This window comes from Eriocheir sinensis, chromosome 24 (genome assembly GCF_024679095.1).
Source record: "Eriocheir sinensis breed Jianghai 21 chromosome 24, ASM2467909v1, whole genome shotgun sequence".
In the NCBI taxonomy this organism is placed as follows: Eukaryota; Metazoa; Arthropoda; class Malacostraca; order Decapoda; family Varunidae; genus Eriocheir; species Eriocheir sinensis.
In genome coordinates, this window is record NC_066532.1 from 13,012,438 (window position 1) to 13,035,496 (window position 23,059).

The window sequence follows — 23,059 nt, forward strand, 5'->3', positions numbered from 1 at the left end:
ATCTTCTCCACTGAGCATATTGTGATTGCTGTACACTCCCTGTCCCTCTGTGATACATTTCCCCACCCTGCAGACCCCACATGCTCCTCTTATCTACCTCATTTCAATTGTGTATTTATGACTGATGTATGTTGAAAGTGAGTGTATGTGTGATTGCTGTACACTCCCTGTCCCTCTGTGATGGATTTCCCCACCCTGCAGACCCCACATGCTCCTCTTATCTACCTCATTTCAATTGTGTATTTATGACTGATGTATGTTGGAAGTGAGTGTATTTGTGATTGCTGTATACTCCGTCCCACTGTGATGGATTTCCCCACACTGTAGACCCCACATGCACCTCTTATCTACCTCATTTCAATTGTGTATTTATGACTGATGTATGTTGGAAGTGAGTTTAATTGTGATTGCTGTACACTCCGTTCCTCTGTGATGCATTTCCCCACACTGCAGACCCCACATGCTCCTCTTATCTACCTCATTTCAATTGTGTATTCATGATTGCTATGTGCTCCCTGTCTTTGTGTCAGATGCATTTCCACACACTGCAGACACCCCACGCACCTCTTGTCTGTCATCTCCACTGTGTATTTGTGGTTGCTATGTATTCAAAACCCTTGTCATAATACATTACCACACCCCACGCACCTCTTATCTGTCATCTCCACTGTGTATTTGTGGTTGCAGTGTATTCAAAGCCCGTCATAATACATTACCACACCCCACGCACCTCTTATCTGTCATCTCCACTGTGTATTTGTGGTTGCTGCGTATTAAAGGCCCCTGTTCATAATACATTTCCACACCCCACGCACCTCTTATCTGTCATCTCCACTGTGTATTTGTGGTTGCTGTGTATTAAAGGCCCCTGTTCATAATACATTTCCACACTCCATGCACCTCTTATCTGTCATCTCCACTGTGTATTTGTGGTTGCTGTGTATTCAAAGCCCCTGTCATAATACATTTCCACACCCCACGCACCTCTTGTCTGTCATCTCCACTGTGTATTTGTGGTTGCTGTGTATTCAAAGCCCCTGTTATAATACATTTCCACACCCCACGCACCTCTTGTCTGTCATCTCCACTGTGTATTTGTGGTTGCTGTGTATTCAAAGCCCCTGTCATAATACATTTCCACACTCCACGCACCTCTTGACTGTCATCTCCACTGTGTATTTGTGGTTGCTGTGTATTCAAAGCCCCTGTTATAATACATTACCACACCCCACGCACCTCTTGTCTGTCATCTCCACTGTGTATTTGTGGTTGCTGTGTATTCAAAGCCCCTGTCATAATACATTTCCACACCCCACGCACCTCTTTATCTTTCTCATCTCCACTGTGTATTTGTGGTTGCTGTGTATTCAAAGCCCCTGTCATAATACATTTCCACACCCCACGCACCTCTTTATCTTTCTCATCTCCACTGTGTATTTGTGGTTGCTGTGTATTCAAAGCCCCTGTCATAATACATTTCCACACCCCACGCACCTCTTGACTGTCATCTCCACTGTGTATTTGTGGTTGCTGTGTATTCAAAGCCCCTGTCATAATACATTTCCACACTCCACGCACCTCTTATCTGTCATCTCCACTGTGTATTTGTGGTTGCTGTGTATTCAAAGCCCATCATAATACATTTCCACACCCCACGCACCTCTTATCTGTCATCTCCACTGTGTATTTGTGGTTGCTATGTATTCAAAGCCCCTGTCATAATACATTTCCACACCCCACGCACCTCTTATCTGTCATCTCCACTGTGTATTTGTGGTTGCTATGTATTCAAAGCCCATCATAATACATTTCCACACCCCACGCACCTCTTGTCTGTCATCTCCACTGTGTATTTGTGGTTGCTGTGTATTCAAAGCCCCTGTTATAATACATTTCCACACCCCACGCACCTCTTGTCTGTCATCTCCACTGTGTATTTGTGGTTGCTGTGTATTAAAGGCCCTGTCATAATACATTACCACACCCCACGCACCTCTTATCTGTCATCTCCACTGTGTATTTGTGGTTGCTGTGTATTCAAACCCCCGTCATAATAAATTTCCACACCCCACGCACCTCTTATCTGTCATCTCCACTGTGTATTTGTGGTTGCTGTGTATTCAAACCCCCGTCATAATAAATTTCCACACCCCACGCACCTCTTATCTGTCATCTCCACTGTGTATTTGTGGTTGCTGTGTATTCAAACCCCCGTCATAATAAATTTCCACACTCCGCTGACACCACTCGCAACTCTTGTCTAGCTTGTTCCCACTGTGCATTCGTGTGTATATTTAATAACTGCAGACAACACATTCACCTCTTATCCACCTCCTCTCTATGTATTCGTGTATATTTAATAACTGCAGACAACACATTCACCTCTTATCCACCTCTTCTCTATGTATTCGTGTATATTTAATAACTGCAGACAACACATTCACCTCTTATCCACCTCTTCTCTATGTATTCGTGTATATTTAATAACTGCAGACAACACATTCACCTCTTATCCACCTCTTCTCTATGTATTCGTGTATATTTAATAACTGCAGACAACACATTCACCTCTTATCCACCTCTTCTCTATGTATTCGTGTATATTTAATAACTGCAGACAACACATTCACCTCTTATCCACCTCCTCTTCTCTATGTATTCGTGTATATTTAATAACTGCAGACAACACATTCACCTCTTATCCACCTCCTCTTCGCTTTGTATTCGTGATTGCTGTATGTGTCTTGTCCATGCTTGATACATTTCCACACACTGCAGATACCACACTCGCATCTTATCTAGCCTGCTTCCATCTGTGTGTTCATGATTTTTGCTCCCTTATCCACCTTTCTGAACTTTTATTTATGTATGACTGTACCATATATTCTTAGGTCATTTCCTCTGTGCATTCATGACTTCTGTACCATATATTCTAAGGTCATTTCCTCTGTGCATTCATGACTTCTGTACCATATATTCTAAGGTCATTTCCTCTGTGCATTCATGATTTCTGTACCATATATTCTAAGGTCATTTCCTCTGTGCATTCATGATTTCTGTACCATATATTCTAAGGTCATTTCCTCTGTGCATTCATGATTTCTGTACCATATATTCTTAGGTAGTTTCCTCTGTGCATTCATGACTTCTGTACCATATATTCTTCTGTACCATATATTCTTAGGTCATTTCCTCCGTGCATTCATGACTTCTGTACCACATATTCAGTCTCTCAGTGCTGCATTTCCACCCCCTGCAGACGCCCCAGCAGTACAAGGACTCTGACTTCAAGCAGTACTGGCTGCCGGACAGTGTGAGCCGTGAGTGCTATGAGTGCGAGGAAAAGTTTACAACCTTCCGGCGCCGCCACCATTGTCGCGTGTGTGGCCAGATCTTCTGCTCCAGGTGTTGCAACAGCATGATCCCTGGGAAGGTGATTGGCTACACAGGTGAGGCAGCGGCAGGGGTTGTATGTGGGGAAGTAGATGTTATTGGCTACACAGGTGAGGCAGTGGCAGGGGTTGTATGTGGAGAGGTAGATGTTATTGGCTACACAGGTGAGGCAGTGGCAGGGGTTGTATGTGGAGAAGTAGATGCTATTGGCTACACAGGTGAGGCAGTGGCAGGGGTTGTATGTGGAGAGGTAGATGTTATTGGTTACACAGGTGAGGCAGCAGCAGGGGTTGTATGTGGAGAAGTAGATGCTATTGGCTACACAGGTGAGGCAGCGGCAGGGGTTGTATGTGGAGAGGTAGATGTTATTGGTTACACAGGTGAGGCAGTGGCAGGGGTTGTATGTGGAGAGGTAGATGTTATTGGTTACACAGGTGAGGCAGTGGCAGGGGTTGTATGTGGAGAAGTAGATGTTATTGGTTACACAGGTGAGGCAGCGGCAGGGGTTGTATGTGGAGAAGTAGATGTTATTGGCTACACAGGTGAGGCAGTGGCAGGGGTTGTATGTGGGGAAGTAGATGTTATTGGCTACACAGGTGAGGCAGTGGCAGGGGTTGTATGTGGAGAGGTAGATGTTATTGGCTACACAGGTGAGGCAGCGGCAGGGGTTGTATGTGGGGAAGTAGATGTTATTGGTTACACAGGTGAGGCAGCGGCAGGGGTTGTATGTGGGGAAGTAGATGTTATTGGCTACACAGGTGAGGCAGTGGCAGGGGTTGTATGTGGAGAAGTAGATGTTATTGGTTACACAGGTGAGGCAGTGGCAGGGGTTGTATGTGGAGAAGTAGATGTTATTGGTTACACAGGTGAGGCAGCATCAGGGGTTGTATGTGGAGAAGTAGATGTTATTGGTTACACAGGTGAGGCAGCAGCAGGGGTTGTATGTGGAGAAGTAGATGTTATTGGCTACACAGGTGAGGCAGTGGCAGGGGTTGTATGTGGAGAAGTAGATGTTATTGGCTACACAGGTGAGGCAGTGGCAGGGGTTGTATGTGGAGAAGTAGATGTTATTGGCTACACAGGTGAGGCAGTGGCAGGGGTTGTATGTGGAGAAGTAGATGTTACGTCTCACATTTATTGTCCAGTGCTGTGTGTGGTGATTCAACATTCTACTCTAGATTTATTGCCAAGTCTCGTATGTAGTGATTTAATGCAGAGTTTTACAGTTAATTTGTCAGGTGTTGTGCTTAACCCTTAAGGCGCGGGGTTGTTTTGCCGTTCCTGTCCTCCCACGGGGCATATTCAGGCTAATACATACTTCACTTCAACCTTGCATACCTTTACTGCCTAACACACGTGACTGAATGAAGTATCATTGTAAAGTACATACCCTCACCTGTCCTTTGACGTTAATTTGAAATCTATATGACCATTGGTAGAGCAAGTACAGAATATTGAATAAGATCACTGAAAACGCATTATTATAGACAGTTTTCCACCCTTAGCGGACTTCCCTTCAATGATTTAGTAATAAAAAGCATAAACTTTATACAGTTTATGTGAAAACACACCAAAAAACTTAACTTAACAGGCCTTCCTGATGTCCTTGATTGGTACTGAGGTCAAATGGCCCCCATCTTATTGATGAAATTCACTGGAAGTTGAGAGGAGGTGGGATGTCTAGCGGACATCTTCTCAAAGCTAACACTGGCATACACTGACCAAAAATTTGTCAAGAGAGCATGGTTGGGTATTGTTTAAAAGAATACGACTTGCTTACTCTACTTCACCACAAGCAAATTAAATTTGATAGCGCGTTAAGTAAAAAAATGGTTTGTCGACTATTGTTGACACCCGCGGTTTGAGCCCAGGCACCAGCCGTCGACACCCGCGTTTTAAGGGTTAATGGTTCAATGCAACACTTTACAGTTGATATAGGGCAACATTTTTCACACTATTTAATCTTTATAATCTTTCTTGTAATTTCCAGTTTTAATATTGTAATATACTGAATTATCTTGTTTACTTTTCTGTCTTATTAATGAGCTTGTTCTTTCCAGCTTTGTTCTTCTAACATTCTGAATTGTCATGATTATTTCACCTTTTCTTAGTTTTATTCCTAACAAGCTTTACCCTCCCACCAGGTGAGCTCCGGGTGTGCACCTACTGCTGTAAGGTAGTCTTATCATACCTCCAGTCCAGCAACCTGGCAGCCGACGTGCTCGCAGACCTCCGAGCCCTCATGGACGACCTGCTGCCGAACCCTGTAGGCCAGCCTATACCAGGGGCTGGGAACAATGACTTTGCAGCCTACGGCTCGCTGGCAGGCAATGGGGCGGCCCTGGCCACCCCGAGAGGAACGTTGAGGAGACATTCCCTTGGGTTCCAGGAGGAGAAATATGTTGCTAAGACGAGGTGAGTTAAGATGCTCTAGTTGTTGAAGTTTTTGAAGTCTGTGTTTTCAGTTCATAGTTCAGTGTTCGTGTATTGAAATTGTTTCTAATTTTTTTTGGTATTGAAATCTTGGGTAAATTTGTGTCAAAATTCTAGTACATTCATCAGCCATTATTAACCCTCTCATGCACGATGACGCATTTAGCGTCATCAAGGGTGAAAGGTCCTGGCGCACTATGACGCAAAATGCGTCATAAAAGCTTAAAAAATTTATTAAAAATTAAGTTTTCTGTGAAAATGCATGAAATTTGGGAGCCTCATTTGTTGGGATAAGTTTCTTAATGGTAACACATGCCAACCTTTCTAAGGAGCGTAGATGAGGAGCTTTGAGCGATTTTTGGTTTTTAGCCTATTCTGATGGGAGAGGAAAAAAATACAGTTTTCTCAGTGTAACTTGGGAACTAATAGGCGTATGAGGATTTTGAGGATACCATAAGAATACTCGTGAAATTCCGCTTTGAAACATATTCAGCTATAAAAGTTGGTCCACAAAATTTTGAGCTAATGAGTGGGACTTAGGATTTGTTGTCTACAATACCCTATATGGAGACTTGAAACAAGTCTGTATTGCTTATATATTATATTTTCCTCTTATTTTTATTTGCGAATGTTCTACTTATTTTTATTTGCGAATGTTCTAGTACAAGTCTTTATGAAGCCATTGATACCAAATTTATTGGGGTACAATATATATGTGAGGGTAAAATACGTCCGGGGAATGTAGAGTATCGCGGTGGCAAAAAAAGGCTGGTCGGGCCTGAGAAATGTATGGCGAGTGGAATAGAAACTTGCTGGAAACTTACAGTGTGCGAGAGGGTTAATACCATATAGTACAAAGACCTTACCTATTGTCCTCCGTCTCTAGCCTGATGTTAGTGTGATCCATCCTGCCTCTCGTTCATCAGCCATTGTTAATACCATATAGTACAAAGACCTTACCTATTGTCCTCCGTCTCTAGCCTGATGTTAGTGTGATCCATCCTGCCTCTCGTTTATCAGCCATTGCTAATCCCAGACCTTACCTATTGTCCTCCGTCTCTAGCCTGATGTTAGTGTGATCCGTCCTGCCTCATCTACCTGGTTCTCCTCTTGATTTTAGTTTGGTCCATTCTGTCTCTTTAGTTATTTTTTCATCTTCACACTTGGTTCTCAGTCGGATTTTATTTCACTCCATACTGCTCTTTTAAGTTTCTAGTTAGAGTATCCACTTTGTTCTCGATTAGATTTTAGTGCACTCCATCCTGTCTTGGCACAGCTATTAGCTTTATCTATCTGTCAGGTTCTCGGTTTGGTTTTAGTGCAGTTCATCTTGCCTTCGCCCTGTTTAAAGTTTCCTCTCCTTTTGGTCTTGGTTTTAATGCACCCCCATCCTCCCAACCGAGAGAGCCCGGGTTCGATTCCCGGGCGGAGTGGGAAAAATTTGGGCGGCTTTTCAGATACCCAACGCCCCTGTCCACCCAGCATTGAATGGGTACCAGGTATTGATTGGGGGTTGTGTCCTGTATCCTGAGATCTGCTCCCTTCTATAATTCCTTCCCCTTCTGTTTCGATCTGGCATATGGCCACAGATGTTGCGCCGACTAAACTAAACTTTCCAACCCCATCCTCCCCTGGCACATTTTCCAGTTCCATCTCCACCTGGTTTTGTTTCTTGTTTGTTTAACATTCTGGTTGTCTGTCTGCCCTGAGTTATGCAGTCATTGGGTCGCCACTCTTGTCACTTTAGTTCATGATCCCTGGTTATTAAGTTTCTCTTACTTCCTCCCAGGTATGCCAGCGGGGACTTGCAGGCATTTGGGGTCCAGCGAGACAACGCAGAGATGTCGGCGCTGCAGGAGAGACAGCTGCTGCTCCGTGACTCCCAACAACTGCACTCGCTGTGGTCGCAAATGACGACCCCAGTGTCCGGCCTCCCATTCAGCTCCCACCGCCACAGACTCAAGGCATACCATAACTGCTTAGTGGGTCGGGATCTTGTGCGCTGGCTCCTCGCCAATGACAAAGCCTCCAGCAGGTAAGCATGTCTCTTGTGGAGATCGTGTAATTTTAGTTCGGATCTTTTAAGATATTTTAGCCTTATCGTATATCTTCTTTTTTTGTGCGTTTTTTTATTATGAACTTGTGTGTTTAGTAGCTGCCCTTGCATCTGATTTTCCCAAGGGTTTCCTCTTCAATAATACTAAGAGCAGCAAGGTCCTCAAACTACTTATCTAATGTTAGTTTATTTCTACTTGGTGTTTGAGTTAGGTAATGTTTAATAGATTTTTTTGTCTAATGGCTAACAGAGCAGCCAGGTCCTCCAACTGAAAACTCCTTATGCTCATGTAAAGCTAGATCTGCAAAAGTCCAGTCCACTGAGTATTTATTGAATGTAAAACTGAGAGCAGTCAGGGACTCCAACTACTAACTGTTTATGCTCTTGTAGAAGTAGATCTGTAAAGTTCTACCCTACCGAGTAATTATTTGAATGGGACACAGATACACACCCTTAACCTTATCCTCCTGTTCCTCTCCTCTTTCAGGGCAGCAGCTGTAGCAATCTTATATTGGTTAACTCCTCTTTGTTTTAGTTTGAGCTTAAATGATGCTCGATAACTTACCTGTATCATTTAACACAGCCAGGTCCTCCAACTATAGATTGTATATGCTCATGTAAAAGTAGATCCATTGAAGTTTACCCTTACCCTTCTTGAGTAATTATTTGAAAGGGGTGCACCTGAACCTAATCTTCCTTCTCCTCCTCCTCTTCCAGGGCAGCGGCTGTAGCAATCGGCCAGGCACTGTTAGAGGCCGGGTACATCCTGTGCATCACGCAGATAGAGCAGGTGTTTGTTGACGACTACGTGCTGTACCGCCCATTGCGTCAGGGCAGCGGCGACCAGGAAGGCGCCGTGCAGGAGGACTTCAACTACTCACAGGAGGTGGGCCAGGAGCCTCTGTGGGTGAAGCAGATCCCCTCCGTCACTGAGGAGGGTCCAGGTTGGTCGTCCCTTCCTTCGGTGCAGTGATATGTTTTCTTTACTCATGGATATCTTTTTTGTCAAGGCTGTGATTACATTTTTTTTTTGCCACCATGTCAGTCTTATTCTTTCTCCACTTTAATTAAAAAAGTCTAGGTTATAATAGGTCCTCCCCCTCCCCCCCCCCCTTTTTATTTTTTAGTTTCAGTACTATGGTTGTTATCTTAAGAGATCTTGCCACTTTCTCTCAAGGGTACAAGGAAAGACCTCCCTTCTCTTGATGTCTTTGTTTTCTTTTGTACTTTTTTTTCTCATTGTTGTGGTTGGTGTGATCTTCATATCTTTCCCCTTTGTCCATCTCTGCACTGCATGTATTCTCGATTGATGTGCTGCGTTCCATATCCAAGTCTCTGATGAATCCAGGTTAGAATAGGTATCTTTTTTTTTTTTTATGTGCTGCGTTCCATATCCAAGTCTCTGATGAATCCAGGCTAGAATAGGTATCTTTTTTTTTTTTTTTATGTGCTGCGTTCCATATCCAAGTCTCTGATGAATCCAGGCTAGAATAGGTATCTTTTTTTTTTTTTTTATGTGCTGCGTTCCATATCCAAGTCTCTGATGAATCCAGGTTAGAATAGGTATCTTTTTTTTTTGATGTGCTGCGTTCCATATCAAAGTCCCTGATGAATCCAGGTTAGAATAGGTATCTTTTTTTTTTTCTTAGTCTCTGGTTGCTATTACTTTATTTCTGCCACTTTGTCAGTCTTTATGTATCCTTTCAATTTTTAATGCTTTTATTTTCCAGGTTAAAGGTTTTCTTTTTATATACACTGTAGGCTTTTCTTACTATTTTAACACTGCCCATAAACCATTCGAACCTCTTACTGGGATAGGCAATAAACCACTCAGCCCTTTGCCAGGATACACTATAGCATTCTAACCCTTTCAAACCTCTTACTGGGATAGGCAATAACCCACTCAACCCTTTGCCAGGATACACTATAGCATTCTAACCCTTTCAAACCTCTTACTGGGATAGACAATAACCCACTCAGCCCTTTGCCAGAATACACTATAGCATTCTAACCCTTTCAAACCTCTTACTGGGATAGGCAATAACCCACTCAACCCTTTGCCAGGATACACTATAGCATTCTAACCCTTTCAAACCTCTTACTGGGATAGACAATAACCCACTCAACCCTTTGCCAGGATACACTATAGCATTCTAACCCTTTCAAACCTCTTACTGGGATAGGCAATAACCCACTCGGCCCTTTGCCAGGATACACTATAGCATTCTAACCCTTTCAAACCTCTTACTGGGATAGGCAATAACCCACTCAGCCCTTTGCCAGGATACACTATAGCATTCTAATCCTTCCCCAGTGAGTCCGCTCGACCCATCCGTGGGAGGGTTGGTGTACCAGGACCCAGGCTACACAGTAGAGACGCCCACCGTGGAGACGCCGAGCTCCATCACGTCCTCCACGTCCAACTACTGCCTCGATTTTAACCTTCAGGATCACGTGGTCTCCATACGGAAGCCACAAGCCACACTCAGGTACGCTACAGGGCCTGGCTCACCTCCCCTCACTGGGATCAAGATTATTTTTATCATTATCTCTATTTTGATTGAGAAATATTAACCCGGTAACTGTGGGGATCATGTTTCTTAACCTGGTAGCAGCGGGGATCATGTTTCTTAATGGTCCCTCTAAGCGAGAAAAATGAGAAAAAAATCATCACTCGCACAAACCATTTCATAATATATATCAAAACATTTGTGATCAGTTTATGTATCCTCTATTTTGGGGGGTTTATATCATGGCACAAATTTGGCCCGTTGTTGCTACACGGTAAAGCCACAAATTTAGCCTGTTGCTGCTACCGGGTTAAAGGCTCCTCTAAGCAAATTAATGAGAAAAAATCATCACTCGCGCAAATCATTATATAATGGATATCAACGCATTTGTGATCAGCTTCTGCATCCTCTATTTTTGGGGGTTTATGCCGAGGCAAAAATTTGACCTGTCTGGTATGCAGTAAAGCCACAAATTTGGCCCGTCACTGATACCGGGTAAAGTGAAATTCTTGTACTGTTAATGAAATGGATATATTTAGTTACTTGTGTCCTCAATATCCTGACTGAAAAAAGACTTCTCGCACAGTTGTTGAAAGAGATGGTTGTATTTTTATAATCTATTCTGACTGAAGTATAAGGGTTCTTCTCACTGCTAATGGAATATATTTTTCATCTATATTTGGACTGGAAAATATGTAGTTCTCCTCACGCTGGTATTTAGTTTTGTTGTTTTTATCTCTACCTTGACCATATATCTCCATCCTGACCCTGGCAAATATAAGGGAAGGACCATAGGGGTTACTGCTTTGATTCTTGTCTTGACTTTCTTCTCCCTGATAGCAGACGAGGTAACCAGATGGTGTCAAAGATAGATAATTTAATTTTTTCCATCTCCACCCTTACTCTGGGAAATACAAGGGAAGGGCCAAAGGGGTAACTATCATAATTCCTTTTTTCTTCACCTTCTTACCCTTGACAACAGCCCAGGCAACTAGATGGTGTATTGAGATAGGTTTTTGTTATTCACTTTGACTACTGGGAATACAAGGGAAGGGCCAAAGGGGTAACTATCATAATTCCTGTTTTCTTTGCCTTCTTACCCTTGACAGCAGCCCAGGCAACTAGATGGTGTATTGAGATAGGTTTTTGTTATTCACTTTGACTACTGGGAAGTACAAAGGAAGGGCCAAAGGGGTAACTATCATAATTCCTGTTTTCTTTGCCTTCTTACCCTTGACAGCAGCCCAGGCAACTAGATGGTGTATTGAGATAGGTTTTTGTTATTCACTTTGACTACTGGGAATGCAAGGGAAGGGCCAAAGGGGTAACTATCATAATTCCTGTGTTCTTTACCTTCTTACCCTTGACAGCAGCCCAGGCAACTAGATGGTGTATGAGGTAGATTTTAGTTAATTGACCTTTACTACTGGGAATACAAGGGAAGGGCCAAAGGGATAACTATCATAATTCCTGTTTTCTTTACCATCTTACTCTTGACAGCAGCCCAGGCAACTAGATGGTGTATAGATAGGTTTTAGTTAATTGACCTTTACTACTGGGAATACAAGGGAAGGGCCAAAGGGGTAACTATCATAATTCCTGTTTTTTTTTTTAGCTTCGTACCTCCGACAGCAGCCCCGTCAAGTAGATGGTGTCCAAGATTGATTTTCATTTCCACCTTTACTACTGGGAATACAAGGGAGGGGCCAAAGGAGTAACTATTAAGATTCAAGTTTTTATTTTTTACCTTCGTACTTCCAACAGCAGCCCCGGCGACTCAACAGACAGCAGGGGAGTGGCAGCATCAGCGCGGGACGTTGAGCCGTCATACTCCACCACCGTGTCTGCTGCCCTCAGTGCCAGCGCTCTCCTCATCCCGCCAGGCGATGCTGCGGTGATGGCCGAGGTCCTGCAGGTGGGCAGCGCTGCAGGATTTATAAGATGTTAAGGATAGGATTTATTTTTCTTGAGAGGCTGTGTGGAAGAGGAATTGGCAGCATTGGATATTGAAGAGGCTGAGGCAATCGACAGAAATAGTTGTATTTTACTTGAGAGGCAGTGTGTAGAAGGGAATTTGGCAGCATTTGGCATTGAAAAAGTCCGAAGCAATGGAGGGAAATGGTTGGAAGCATATTTTTCTTGAGAGGCAGTGTGTGGAAGAGGATTTGGCAGCATTGGGCATTGAAGAGGCCAAGGCAGTGGGCATAAATAATTGGAAGTGTATCACTGAGCATCTAACCTCATGAGAAATTATGGGAATCTGAGAGTAAACGGATGATTATGGACAAGTTTTATAAAATTTAACTTTTCTGCATAATATGAATAGGAAGAAAATGAGTTCTTGTTTATTCTTTAAAGTGTTGAAAATGACTTGGGGGAAATTTGTTTATGAAGGTGATGATGTAAGTCCTATGTTTCGGGTTTTATATTTGTTTTGGATCGGTCTCTTGGTTTTGTGGTTTGTGTTCTAGACGGGTTTCTTGTTGCAGGGTCTACGAGGTCAGGATGGAATGCAGCCACAGTCGGAATTGGGAGCCCAAGAGAAGAGCAGCAGCTCCCTTGACGTTGACAGCTCAGTCATTAAACAACGGCTCAAGTTAGTCTCCATTCTACTTATTCCCTTTATACTACTTCATGCTACTTATTCCCTTTATACAAAACTCCCAGGTCTTGGCAGCATGTCAGGGTTACAGACTTTCACTGATGAGTAAGAGATGAGATGCCCAGATATACGGCTTCATTCAACTCTCAACTCCATACTAATCTGCAACAAAAAATTTCGTTACTAGAAATGGAGATCCTGAAAAACATTTGAAGTTGATGAGATTCAGGTAAGGATTTGATAAGTTATCTTTTAATTAATAGTACAGTGAACATAACCGAAGTTAGTTTCTCACCAACATAATAAACTTCTTAAACTTTCAATCCAATAACCAAAATGTTCACCCCTATTAACATAATCACACATCACAAAAATAACATCGCACCGTCTTATAACTCTTCACTTCCTCTCCCAGTTCGATGTGGGCCTCGCATGAGAGTGCTCTACTGTGTCAGCTGCTGGATTCCGGTGGCCTGTCTCCCTCCTGGGCAGAGGTGATCCTGCCCATCGTCCACACAGTGACCGACATTATCCGCCCTGACGTAAGGAATGACAGCGACGACATGGACATCAGGCAGTGAGTAGTGTTTGTGAGCTTGTTGTGACTCTCCCTAGGCCAATTTGTGTGCCACGAGGGGTGGATGGGAGTTTTGAGGAGGACCTGGTCACTTGGTTAATGAGGAGACTCTTGATACACTCCCTAGGTCAGTGGTGTGCATGGGATGGCGGGTGGGGGGGGAAGGAAGTGTGGAGGAGGACCTGGCCACTTGGTTAATGAGGAGACTCTTAATACACTCCCTAGGTCAGTGGTGTGCATGGCATGGCGGGTGGGGGGGGAAGGAAGTGTGGAGGAGGACCTGGCCACTTGGTTAATGAGGAGACTCTTAATACACTCCCTAGGTCAGTGGTGTGCATGGGATGGGGGGAGGAAGGCAGTGTGTGGAGGAGCACCTGGCCACTTGGTTAATGAGGAGACTCTTAATACACTCCCTAGGTCAGTGGTGTGCATGGCATGGGGGAGGAAGGCAGTGTGTGGAGGAGGACCTGGCCACTTGGTTAATGAGGAGACTCTTAATACACTCCCTAGGTCAGTGGTGTGCATGGCATGGGGGGAGGAAGGCAGTGTGTGGAGGAGGACCTGGCCACTTGGTTAATGAGGAGACTACACTCCCTAGGTCAGTGGTGTGCATGGCATGGGGAGGAAGGCAGTGTGGAGGAGCACCTGGCCACTTGGTTAATGAGGAGACTCTTAATACACTCCCTAGGTCAGTGGTGTGCATGGGATGGGGGGAGGAAGGCAGTGTGTGGAGCACCTGGCCACTTGGTTAATGAGGAGACTCTTACACTCCCTAGGTCAGTGGTGTGCATGGCATGGGGAGGAAGGAAGTGTGGAGGAGGACCTGGCCACTTGGTTAATGAGGAGACTCTTTATACACTCCCTAGGTCAGTGGTGTGCATGGGATGGGGGGAGGAAGGCAGTGTGTGGAGGAGCACCTGGCCACTTGGTTAATGAGGAGACTCTTAATACACTCCCTAGGTCAGTGGTGTGCATGGCATGGGGGGAGGAAGGCAGTGTGTGGAGGAGCACCTGGCCACTTGGTTAATGAGGAGACTCTTAATACACTCCCTAGGTCAGTGGTGTGCATGGCATGGGGGAGGAAGGCAGTGTGTGGAGGAGGACCTGGCCACTTGGTTAATGAGGAGACTCTTAATACACTCCCTAGGTCAGTGGTGTGCATGGCATGGGGGAGGAAGGCAGTGTGTGGAGGAGGGCCTGGCCACTTGGTTAATGAGGAGACTCTTAATACACTCCCTAGGTCAGTGGTGTGCATGGCATGGGGGAGGAAGGCAGTGTGTGGAGGAGCACCTGGCCACTTGGTTAATGAGGAGACTCTTGATACACTCCCTAGGTCAGTGGTGTGCATGGGATGGGGTGGGGGGAAGGCAGTGTGTGGAGGAGCACCTGGCCACTTGGTTAATGAGGAGACTCTTAATACACTCCCTAGGTCAGTGGTGTGCATGGCATGGGGGAGGAAGGCAGTGTGTGGAGGAGGGCCTGGCCACTTGGTTAATGAGGAGACTCTTAATACACTCGCTAGGTCAGTGGTGTGCATGGCATGGGGGAGGAAGGCAGTGTGTGGAGGAGGACCTGGCCACTTGGTTAATGAGGAGACTCTTAATACACTCCCTAGGTCAGTGGTGTGCATGGCAGGGGGGAGGAAGGAAGTGTGGAGGAGGACCTGGCCACTTGGTTAATGAGGAGACTCTTAATACACTCCCTAGGTCAGTGGTGTGCATGGCATGGGGGAGGAAGGCAGTGTGTGGAGGAGGGCCTGGCCACCCTGGGTCGGTGAGAAGGATGCACAAAGACAGTTGGAAAATAATTGAATGTTTAACCTCTTAATAGAAACAAGAAAATAGACTGGTTTTACATTAATTTACTCCTCTCTGGACAATTTTTTGAACCCCAATTCTTCTTTATCTTGGCTTTTCCCTTTGTACATGTTGCATTGCCGTTATGGTTTTGTGGTTTAAGGCTGGGTGGGTACCTTTCCCTTGGTCATGCAGGGCCACTGGGGTTTGAACTGTCCTGCCCCTACTCTTCATTTCCATGGCTTGACCCTTAACCCACAAGACCACTGTGCCTTACTAAACTTTTTCTTAAATTAACCCGATAGCAGCGGGGATCATGTTTCTTAATGGTCCCTCCAAGCGAGAAAAATGAGAAAAAATCGCCCCTCACGCAAACCATTTCATAATATATATCAGCATACATTTGTACTTGTCTAACTGGACCTTTGCTCATAATGGTTGAGTAGCCCTGATATATATCAAAGCATTTGTGATCAGATTATGTATCATCTATTTTTTGGGGTTTATATCATGGCACAAATGTGGCCCGTCACTTCTACACGGTAAAGCCACAAATTTGGCCCATCACTGCTACCGGGTTAAACGTACCACATCTTTTAGGGAAAGGACTTTATTCTTAAGAGATTTCCTTTTACATGAGGACATATAAAGTGAATGTATTGGTATATGTAATATAAGAAATGAAGAAATACATTTATTTTTCTACAACAAAGCAAGAAGCTCAAAGGCATAAAAACCAAACAAAAACAATCCCACTAAGCACTGTTCCTATAAGAGAATAGAATAGTGGCCAGAAGAGGTCCGTTTCTGATGGAGGGGTGGCTCTTACTTGTCCTCAATATAGAAAATTAAGACTTCTGAAAATAGAAAAGTAAGAAGCTTTCACAAGTACTTGGGGTAAGTGGTGGCCGAGTGGTTAGCGTGCGGGCTCCACATTCACTGCACCATGGACAAAGTCAGTTCAAATCCCCACGCTACCACCTGGGATGTTTGTCACCGCCGAGTGGCCCAAGACTACCCACATGCTGTCCAGAAGACCACCCATCAACCTGGACTCTAGAAGAAATGTCCAAGTGAATCAAGAATGAGTTCCGGGGGGCAGCATGAGCCAAGCATAACTGGCGCCACTATAAAAAAAAATTGCCTGCGCCATGACGGGCATGGGCCGACCACCAGGCCCCTGAAGAAAGCTTGCCGGTGCTACAGACGGAGATGTAAAAAAAAAAAAAATAATAATTAATAATAATGATAAAAAATTTTTTTTTAAATTGCCATTCCATTGTCCCCAGGTATGTACAGTTCAAGAAGGTCCCCGGTGGCAGCAGGAGTGACTGCCAGATCGTGAACGGCGCCGTGTGCACCAAGAACGTGGCGGACCGGGCCATGGCCATGAGGCTGACGGACCCACAGATCCTCCTGGTCGGCTCCACCATCGACTACCAGCGCGGCACCGACAACAAGCTGCTCTCCTTCGACAACCTTCTGCTGCAGGTAAATGGGTTGTTGACAGCATTTTTATATTTTTGTTTATTAACAGTAAAGGTGACGGCTCAAGATGTAAAACAAAAGAACAAAACCCTCTATTTTTTTCTCATATCTTCCTACATTGGGTGATTCTCTCAACCTGATTGACTCTTATTTTTCCTCCTTGTTGTAAAAAACGTTTTTGGTAATATTAAAGTCCACGGTGCAGTCTATTGATTCTCTCTCTGATGACCTCCTGCTGCAGGTAAATTCTTCTTCCCTACTTTGTGATAATTCTAACTCGACCTGTTAGTGGTAAATTGATAGTATGATTTACTGAGGCATCCATGTTTTGGGATGGTAGCTAGACTGACCCATCGATAAGGCTCAAGGTAATATCCTGAATGTTGTTGTTCATCCTTCAAAGAATTCCTTGTCTTTCAGGAAGCAAATTACCTTCAGAATGTTGTGGCCAAGATTGCCTCCTACAAGCCAGACATTATATTGGTGGAGAAGAGCATTGCATTCTTGGCAAGGAAGTATTTGCAGGTAAGTTTTCTACTTGATAATGCTGTACAGTACCCTCTCGAGTTTCGCGCTCGCTTCGTTCCGAAGGTATAGCGCTAAACTCGAGGATCGCGAAACTCGAGGTATTGAAAACACTGAAAAAGCGCTTATCTGTTCCAACCCGTGGAGATTTTTTTATTTTTTTTTTTATTTTTATTTTTTATTTTTACATGTGGGCTGTGGTGCTGGTGGACTATACATCTGGGCCTGATGGTCGGCCCCGAGCCTGTCATGGCGCAGGCAACTGTTTACAGTGGCGCTATTATAATTGGCTCATGTTGCCCCCTGGAGCTCACTTTTTTTCCTCCTTTACTCCTTTATCTCAAAATACGTACCTTGGAAAAAGGAAGAAAACAGGAAGAGAGAACGGGTCGTTTTAAAGCCACAAATGAAGCCCTACGATTGGCTGAGCTCTGAAAACACGCTTGTGATTCGCTGGGAGTCCGATGACGTCATCGCTGGCGCTCACCCAGTCAGCGACCTTGCTGCCTCGGGGCAGTGTCACACTGGCCATTTTCCTCTAACTGTTGTGGCTACTGGCAACGCCCATGTGCCCATCCGGGGGCAAGATGTCGGTTGTCCCTAACCTGGTGTCACACCGGGCCTTTCTTCCCAACGCGTTGGCGGCAGCTTGGGCAACTGGCAATTTCAACTTTTCCGGGTGTGCGTCACACACAGCAATGGTTGGTTGCTTGTATCCACATCCACAACGTAAACAAAGCACTTGCCCTGTATCGACATGGCGTCGTCTGCTAAAGTAAGGGCTGCCGCAGCTTGTGCTGCCATTACCCAAGTTATGGACTTGTTGCATCAGTTAAATGGAAGGAAGAAGCTGTTGTGGGTGTGGCGTGTCTGTGGGTCCTCCGTGCCAGTTCTCATTGTCACCATTGTGCATGAGCGGCCAACCCACCCATCTAGACTCCGACCACATAAACACGTGGATCGAGTAACAACAAAGACACACACACACACACACACACACACCAGACTCATCATGAACCATGGCAGATGTTTCTCGCAAACAAAAATGGCTTCGCCATTTCCTAGAGTGTGTTAGAACTTATTTGGTGAGTGGTTCATACAAACCAAACATACCCAATGGTGAGAAGAGAGCAGTGTTAAAGACGACTACTCTCTTCTTGCCAAGAGCTAGGTTTGGTTCATGTGAGCCACTCACCAAATATATTCTAACACACTCAAGAAATGGTGATGTCGTTTCTGTTTGTCTGGAACATCTGCAATGGTTTCTAATGGGTCTTGTGTGTGTGTGTGTGTGTGTGTTGTTATTCGATCCATGTGAGCAGACGACGCCATGTTGATACAAGGCAAGTTCTTTGTTTACGTTGTGGATGTGGATACGGGCAACCGCCCTTGGCCGTGTGTGACGCACACCAGGAAAAATTGGAGTTGCCGGTTGCCCTAGCTGGCTCCAACGCGGTGGGAAGAAAAATGCACTGTGTGACACCAGCTTATGGATAACCGTGAACTCGCTCCCAGTTTGGCGTATAGGCGTTGTCCGTAGCCCCAATGGTTGGACGAAAACGGCCATTGTGACACCGCCTTAAGGCGGTGAAGCCACTGAAATGGTGAGCGTCGGCGATGATGTCATCGGACTCCTAGCGAATCACAAGCATGTTTTCAGAACTGTCAGCCAATCGTAAGGCAGCCGCCTTCAACTGCGGCTTCAAAACGAACCGTTCTCTCTCGCTCTCTCTCTTTCTTGCCATAGCCACAGTGTTTGGAGGAAAACGTCCAGTGTGATACTACCTTTAAAGGTAGCGTGTGTGACGCCGATGGTAAGTAGACGTGACCCGTACGTGTCAAAGCAGCGCGAAACTCGGGGTGATAATGTGCGAAAGTGGGGATGGTAAGAATTTGGGACAAACCGTGAAACTCGGATAATGCGAAACTCAAGAGGGTACTGTAGATTTGATTGAGGAGGTTGTTTTGTACCACTGCTCATTGCAGAAAATGAAAGTGACCTACAAAAATTGACGAGTGTTTTTGATAGTGTGTGTAAAAGGAGAAAGCTGAAAGTAAATGTCAAAAAAAGTAAAGTGATGGTTTGTGAGCGAAGTAGAAGTGAGGTTGTAGATTTTGTATGCCCATATTAAGTGGAAATTGAATGAAAAAGAATGCAAAATAATTTTGAATAGTGAAGAAATGGAGGAGGTCAATGAGTTTAAATACCTTGGATCAGTTATGTGTAGGCATGGTGGTACAGAGAGAGAGTTAAGAGAAAGGGCATTGCAAGGAAGAAGGGTGGTAAGGTCTTTGGAATGAATCATGAATGGCAGAAGTGTGAGCATGGAGGTAGAGAGGGATTTGAGAAATACAATAATAGTACCAACCCTCACATATGCAAGTGAAACGTGGGCCTGGAATGAAAGTCAGAGGTCTAGAGTGCAGGCAGTGGAAATGTGTTATTTGAGGAGTGCTTGTGGTGTGAGTAGAATGGATGGAATGAGTAATGAAAGTGTGTACGAGCATTTTGGAATGTGTCACGGGGGTGAAGGGAGGAAGTGTGGAGTGATGGAAGAAGTGAAGCTACAGACTTTAAAGTGATTTAGCCACATGGAGCAAATGGAGGAGAGTAAGATGACCAGAAGGGTGCATGTGAGTGAGATAGAGGGAGGGAATGCTAGAGGACGACCTCCAGTGAGGAAAGATCTTTGAGAAACTTTGAGCAGGCAAGGAGGGAGTGTCTGGATAGAGAAAGATAGAAACTCTTCTGCCATGGCCATCCCCTGTAGGGAGCTCCTAGGAGCAGGTGTCAATGAAATGATGATGAATGATGATGTTTCGTACAATTTTGTTGTAGACTTGTGTCCATATTACATGCTTCCCCTTTCCAGGCCATTCACCTGATCAGTTCCAACAGTATCTGTGATCCAGACCTCATTCCATACAACTTTTTGGTGAACCACTGTTAGTTGATGGCTACATCTTACACTTATGTTCCGTTTGTAAAAATAGTATGGTGTACCTTGAGCAAAAAAATAAATTTGAAGTCAAGGATGACGAGTTTTATGAAAGTCGAAGCTGCCGTCAGATTTTGATACTGCAACAATAAAAGTCTTTGTAAGGAAGAGCTTTAGAGTTTGGCAATTGGGTTCTTCCTCCTTGCCATGGTTTTGTTGATTGGTGATTAAATTGAGGTTTATTTTGGCTAATTTTTAACCATAGAAGTATGTTGACTAAAGTCTGGTATTTTTTATATCCCGTCAGACTTATGGAATCACTCTCGTCATCAATGTGAAGCCCTCGGTCATGGAGAGGGTCGCCAGGTGCACCCAGGCAGAGTTGGTGACCTCGATAGATGCTCAGCTGACCCGACCCACCCTGGGCATGTGCCACAACTTCTACGTCCGCTCATACTCCCTGGGCAGCAAGGGCAAGGCTAAGACACTAATGTTCTTCGATGGCTGTGCCACCCACCTGGGCTGCACGGTCATCCTGCGCGGCGCCTCCAACGCCGAGCTGAAGCGCGTCAAGATGATCATGAACTTTATGATCTACGCCGTCTATAACTGGAAGCTGGAGCGTTCCTTCCTCGTTGACGAGCACACCTACATCGCCCCACTGCCCTCGGAGAGCTTTGACCTCGAGGATAGGGAGTTTGAGGATGCTGATGATGGTGGTGATGCTCTGGACAGAGCAGAGGTGTCGGTGGATTCAGTCTTGACAAAAAGGATTGGTGAAGTGGTGAAGGGCACTGAAGCATCTGAAAGTGATGCTTCTGTGGATGATGTGTTCTTGGGAGCCATCTCTGTCACAGCACCAATAGACACGGCCTCGGGAGACATCATTGATACTCCAGTGGATAAAGACGTGACCTCGGAGGCACAGAAAGTCTCCTCAAAAGATGGAAGGGATGACACTGAGAAACCTGGGATGCCTGTGCCAACAATTGGCCTCTTCGACAAGGCCAAGCTGACCCAGACAGTGAGCGACTTCAGCGACCCTCTACACTCCTACCTCAACTCTGGAGCCTCGCCGCAGGAGACGCCTCTTGAACCACCGCGCGGAGCCTTTTCCCTGACCGAGGAGCCTCTTGCCAACACCTTCCGTAAGGCTCTGGATGAGACCATCCTGTCCTGTTCACCCTACATCCGCTACAGCATTCCCTACCTGGAGACAGAGGCTGGACAGAACTGCCTCCTCCGCAGGTTCTTCCAGAGGGAATTGTACCAGTCTGTGCTGTTTGAGAAAGACAACCTGATGAGGCGACCCAAGTTCTCTGAGATGGAGTCCAAGAGCACCACGGACACCAACAAGAACGTGCACATCAAGGATGTTCATCTCATGATCAAGTTGCAGATAACGACCGGGGCAAAAGAGAAGGAGTTCCAGGCTGTGTTGGCCGACTTCAGGGCTCGAGGTGGACGGGTGAGAAACGTCTGCACCTGTGAGACAACCTCGAACGATGTGTACCACGAGTACTGCAACATATCCGTGGGCAGGGCGGGCAGCGGTACCGCTGTCGTCATGGAGGAACCCACGAGCCAGAGTGAGTACCTTGGGAATGTGTCTAAATGAGTGTGTGTATAACTTGGCTAATACGAATGTTTGAGGAAGTTGTTCCCATTTTGAGTTTATTTTAATACTTCACTTTTCTTTTCATGTTTTCTTTTACTCATTTTCTGTTGTTATCCTTGGTTCTTCTTGTTGTTATCCTTGGTTCTTCTTGTTATTATCCTTGGTTCTTCTTGTTGTTATCCTTGGTTCTTGTTATTATCCTTGGTTCTTGTTATTATCCTTGGTTCTTCTTGTTATTATCCTTGGTTCTTGTTGTTATTATCCTTGGTTCTTGTTATTATCCTTGGTTCTTGTTATTATCCTTGGTTCTTCTTGGTTTGCTATCAGTACCTTTGGTTTTTCTTTCCACATCTGTATCAAGGCTGGTATTTATACTTTCGGCTCTTGACTAGCATTTCCCAAGGCCTCGTGAGTGCTTTTAACTTTCATGGTGCAGAATCCTCTTCAAACTTTCACTCTACTCTCAAAACTACCCATAAAAATACCCACAATCTCTACAAAAGCCTCACCAAATGTGTGTATACAAGCACTGAAATGTTTGAGAATATGAGCCTAAAGTTTGTTTCCTCTGCAGCTGAGGAGAGTGGCCTCAGTGGGAAGGGGAACACCAACACATCCTGGAGTGGCCAGAGCTGCATGATGCTGACGGCCAGTGGGCGTGTTGATGCTCTCCACCCTTTCAACCACCAGCGCCTCTCCCTCCTCTTCAGCAGCTTCGCACCATCAACAGAGTCTGGGACAACACCAGTCTTTTGCGTCAATCCTTGGTGAGCATGGAACCAAAGGAAAGCAAACCAACCCTCCAGTAAGGTGGTGGTTGCACTGTAGCCTGCTCCAGCCACTCTTTGGCAAGGCTGACCCTGTGGAAGCATCTTTGTTCTTTTGTCTCTGTCTGATTCTTGTAACTGATTTTCCTCAACTTAAAGTTTTAGTATTTGTTAAAACATGAATTGAGAAGTTAAGACTTTAACAATCCTCTAGACTTTTGTTTATCCAAGTTGTCACCAAGACTTTATTTTTATTTATTTATTTTTTATTACAGTTAAGGCAGCAGCTCCAGGAAAAACTAAAAAAAGCCTGCTGGAGTTGCTCTTGTAAAAAGTTCGTAGTAACAATAGACTA

The 23,059-nt window shown here is 44.9% G+C and overlaps 1 protein-coding gene across 5 annotated transcripts in view; it reads left to right on the top strand.

Annotated features, from left to right (window-relative positions):
* The window catches only part of LOC127002862 (1-phosphatidylinositol 3-phosphate 5-kinase-like), a 73,843-nt gene that overhangs the window by 16,934 nt on the left and 33,850 nt on the right, over positions 1–23,059 (top strand). For 3 of the 5 annotated variants that reach the window (XM_050869094.1, XM_050869097.1, XM_050869098.1), the window contains 13 exons: positions 3,260–3,449; positions 5,538–5,808; positions 7,616–7,861; positions 8,600–8,826; positions 10,197–10,371; positions 12,157–12,307; positions 12,882–12,988; positions 13,182–13,223; positions 13,410–13,571; positions 16,657–16,858; positions 17,276–17,380; positions 20,627–21,908; positions 22,512–22,704. In XM_050869094.1, coding sequence (XP_050725051.1) covers positions 3,260–3,449; positions 5,538–5,808; positions 7,616–7,861; positions 8,600–8,826; positions 10,197–10,371; positions 12,157–12,307; positions 12,882–12,988; positions 13,182–13,223; positions 13,410–13,571; positions 16,657–16,858; positions 17,276–17,380; positions 20,627–21,908; positions 22,512–22,704 — 3,353 coding nt within the window. The remainder of the gene's footprint in view (positions 1–3,259; positions 3,450–5,537; positions 5,809–7,615; positions 7,862–8,599; positions 8,827–10,196; positions 10,372–12,156; positions 12,308–12,881; positions 12,989–13,181; positions 13,224–13,409; positions 13,572–16,656; positions 16,859–17,275; positions 17,381–20,626; positions 21,909–22,511; positions 22,705–23,059) is intronic. The other 2 variants (XM_050869095.1, XM_050869096.1) reach the window with 2 other exon arrangements.